This window comes from Parasteatoda tepidariorum, chromosome 1 (genome assembly GCF_043381705.1).
Source record: "Parasteatoda tepidariorum isolate YZ-2023 chromosome 1, CAS_Ptep_4.0, whole genome shotgun sequence".
NCBI lineage: Eukaryota > Metazoa > Arthropoda > Arachnida > Araneae > Theridiidae > Parasteatoda > Parasteatoda tepidariorum.
The window spans coordinates 93,813,312-93,814,520 of NC_092204.1; the positions used below are offsets into that span (position 1 = coordinate 93,813,312).

The 1,209-nt window shown below is 36.9% G+C and overlaps 1 protein-coding gene across 1 annotated transcript; it reads left to right on the forward strand.

Moving 5' to 3' along the window:
• LOC122271016 (glutamate receptor ionotropic, delta-1-like) lies at positions 1-1,209 on the forward strand. The gene has a single exon (XM_043050738.2). The coding sequence runs from the start codon at positions 1-3 to the stop codon at positions 1,207-1,209; it is 1,209 nt and encodes a 402-aa protein (XP_042906672.2).

The window sequence follows — 1,209 nt, forward strand, 5'->3', positions numbered from 1 at the left end:
ATGAACTTAGGCCAGCCGTTAAAAATTTCTATTTTAGTAACACAAATCTTAAATGTGACAAGAAACATTCAGGGAGAGTTAGAACTATCAGGAATCGAAGGCAAATTCATTCACTTACTGATGAATGCGATGAAACTTCCATTCGAAATTAAGATACCACCAGATGGAGAATGGGGAAGGAAAATGGACAATGGCAGCTGGACTGGATTAGTTGGTATGGTACATAGAGGAGAAGCTGACTTGGCAATCAGTCAACTATCCATAACTGCAGAAAGGTCCCAAGCAGTAAAATTTTCAATTCCTTATACAGACGAGCCAATTAAATTTCTGACACCTGCCCCAAGAAAAATATCTTCCCCTTTTGTATACCTATATCCATTCGACACGTCCGTATGGTTGTCGTGTATAAGTGTATTACTTTTAATGCCATTTATGCATGTACTGTTCCTTCCTGAGCGTCAAACGTACGGTTCAGCATTGCTAAAAGTATTTGGCAGCTTGCTAAAGCAGCCACTGTGCACTCAAAGCAAATCCATGCATAAATTTTGCATTTTGTTGTGTTTAATTTTTTCCATGGTTATTTCTTTTAGCTACTGCTCTGTTCTTTTGTCTTTTTTAAGTGTGCCCCTTTATGAGCCTAAATTGCGGACATTCAATGACCTTTCCAAAGCAGTTCTGAGAGGTCATTTGAAATGCCAGGTGACTTTAGGATCGTTTATTTTACCATTTCTTTTGCATTCTACCGACGAACAATTGAGAAATGTAGGTGAGTTAATTCAAAAGAACTCGTGGAGTTTCCAAGTTAAGCATTACCAGAATAAATCCGTTGATTATGGATCTGCTGCTGTTTCGTCATTTCTGACGTTGCAATCATTCTACAAAGGGTATAAGAACGTTGTGTTTTCTGAAGATTCTCTTGTAACTACACCTATAGGTATTGCAATGAAGAAAGGGTTTTGCTGTGAAGAAAAATTGAACGATATGATATCCAGAATTAAAAACATGGGATTGTATGAGAAGATTGAATCTGACGAACTGTTACCTACGTCATCAACAGCAAGTGTTCCTTATAAGTTAACCAGAGAAATCGTTGCAATAAGTGTTGAAAATATGTACGGTGTTCTATTTCTTTTAATCGCGGGATATGTTCTATCGTTTGCAGCATTAGTTTGGGAAATATTTTCTCAAAATCATCAAAGTATGAATTAA